The sequence below is a fragment of the Buceros rhinoceros genome, unplaced genomic scaffold (genome assembly GCF_000710305.1).
Source record: "Buceros rhinoceros silvestris isolate BGI_N320 unplaced genomic scaffold, ASM71030v1 scaffold32836, whole genome shotgun sequence".
NCBI lineage: Eukaryota > Metazoa > Chordata > Aves > Bucerotiformes > Bucerotidae > Buceros > Buceros rhinoceros.
Window position 1 is genome coordinate 1 of NW_010417437.1, and position 2,373 is coordinate 2,373.

The 2,373-nt window shown below is 54.4% G+C and overlaps 1 protein-coding gene across 1 annotated transcript in view; it reads right to left on the reverse strand.

Moving 5' to 3' along the window:
- Nucleotides 1-1,090: 1,090 nt before the first annotated feature.
- Nucleotides 1,091-2,373, reverse strand: part of ACADS (acyl-CoA dehydrogenase, C-2 to C-3 short chain) — a gene marked incomplete at its 5' end in the record, with an annotated part of 4,383 nt that continues 3,100 nt past the window's right edge. The window contains 3 exons of the mRNA XM_010138211.1: nt 1,091-1,243; nt 1,876-1,932; nt 2,251-2,346. Coding sequence (XP_010136513.1) covers nt 1,091-1,243; nt 1,876-1,932; nt 2,251-2,346 — 306 coding nt within the window. The remainder of the gene's footprint in view (nt 1,244-1,875; nt 1,933-2,250; nt 2,347-2,373) is intronic.

Below are 2,373 nucleotides of genomic sequence, written 5' to 3' on the forward strand. Positions count from 1 at the left end.
GGGGTGCTGACCAGGCAAGCTCTAGGCTTAGTCCTCTCCAGCTCTGCACAAGTTTGAGCTTTTTCTTTTGGCTAAAAGAAAGTATTTTTTTTCTAAAAGTTAACGTCTTGCCAGGGGTAAGTGATTGAGGATACGGGCTACTGCTGGCGCTTCCTGGGAAGGTTCGCTGTGTCTTCTGTTGCTTGCCTCCTTGGTGCCCGTAACTCCCAGAGATTAAAGGCTGTTGCTGCCCCTTTGTGGATGTTCTTCCTGTTGGGTAGTTGTGGCATAGTACAAGCAGCTTTGGGAGCAGAGGTTTGTGGGCTGTTGTTTTGTTTTGGTGGTTTTCTTTTTAAAAAAAAATATCAGTCTCAGGCATTGCACATTTTCTGTTCTTTGCTCTTACACCTACTTCTGTACATGGCTGAGTGTGCAGGCTTCTGAGCGCGGCAGGGCAAGAGCGAGTGGTTTTCTGGCCTTTGTTTTCACAGCCACATCGACAGCAACCCCAGCCTATACACCGTGCCCTTTTTGTGCAGGTACCTGTGTGCTCCCATCCAGCTCTTCTCCTGCTGATGGGGGGGAAGTGCCCTGCAGCAGGATCACCTCCACACAGCCTCCAGCCAGGGAGGAGCTCACAAGGAGCTGAAATTCTTTGGAGTCTGACCAGCAGAGGCAGTGGAACCCCGGCTGGAACAAGGCCCAGGGTCTGGCAGTGCCTCTGACCTGGTACGATCCGCATCGTGACAAGTCCTTGTAGAACAGGCAGTGGCTGGGAAGCGCACAAAGAGCTGCTGACTTCTTCACTACACAACACAGTCGTTTTGCCACTACCAAACCAGAGCAAGGCTGCAGTTTGGGAACAGACCAACGCTCCCGTACCAGGACACGGTCCCTCCTTCCTCCACTCTCAGCCACCAATCACAAACCCAGCTACAGCCTTCTATGCACCATACTTTGTCCAAAGAATCAGCAGAGAATAACAAGAGCCTCAGTTACTGATTGGTGAGGAAACTGCCATCATGAGCCCTGTTTAAGAGGGCCAGGACTCGGTGACTGTTGTGCACCATCACAAGGCACTTGGGGGCAGTGTCTGGCTCTAGCCGCCTCTTCAGCTACGGTAGGCCCTCAGCAGTTGACCTGCTATCACCAGCCTTTGGATCTCGCTGGTCCCCTCATAGATCTCGGTGATACGGGCATCACGGTAATGGCGTTCTGCTGGCATCTCTGTCACGTAGCCCATCCCTCCCAAGATCTGGATGGCCTGAAACGAAGGCAGCAGGTTAGAAAGGAAGCGGGGTCAAGGAATCTTTCCGCAGAATGCAGTCACTTTAAGAGGAGCTAAGCCCACTTCAGGCGTAACTGGGGGCAGGGACCGACACACGTGGGGTGCTTGATGCCTGCAGCCTGTTTGCAGTGAGGGACAGACAGGACTTGAGCAGGGCAAGACTAAGACTCATGTCCCAGACAGAATGAATCACTTCAGCAGTATTTGTTGCTGATCCCTGTTCAGTTAAGACTCTTCTTTGAGGGGCAGGGGAAAATGCATGCAGACACCAGAAATCCTGCTCCCTTTGCTCACTAGGTAGCAAACGTCTTAGCAGTTCTAACCTGCGCACCGACACGTGCCCTCCCGCATGGCTGATCCCGTGCAAAGCTGGACAGCAGAGGCACAAGGTGACTTTATCAATCCAGCATAAATCCCTGCCCAGCGCTGATTCCGTCCCCGCCATGCCAGGAAGATGGCTGTGCTAACCAGCTTCAGCCACAGGGGCTGCTTGGTGTTTGGTTTTTAATGTGGTAGATTCCATCCCACCTTCCCCAGCCACCTGTTGTGTGACAACAGGAGCTCCTTTCAGCATGCTGTAGATCAGAGACGTCAGCTGAAGTACTCACCTGATGAGCAATGGCCGTTGCAGCTTCTGACGCAGCCAGTTTGGCCATCGCTGCTTCCTTTGGGGAATGAAAACATCACTGAGGGTGCAGCTATCACAAAAGGACCACCTCACTGGCAGGAGGAGCTGGAACACTCACAGACCAGCTGTGCAGAGAGACAGGCCTGATCACTGGAGCCAACCGACAGCGGCCACCCCCCTCCCCTTGGCTAAAGCCAGGACTCCGCTTGGCCGGTGGCCCGAGGAGTGACAGCAGAGTCCCGTCTCTGCTGGGGTTAACGTGCTGACGGCAGCACTGCTGCACAGCACCCGGTGTCTGTGCCTCAAGCCTGTGCCCGGCACTGTCACTGCTAGACACATGCAAGGCTGGAACTACCTTGGTGAAGGGCTTCCCGTTGTCCTTCAGCATGGCGGCTCTCCAGGTCAGCAGGCGCGCGCCCTCCAGTGCCACAGCCATGTCTGCCAGCTTAAACTGCAAGGACACAGGCTGCCGCTGTTG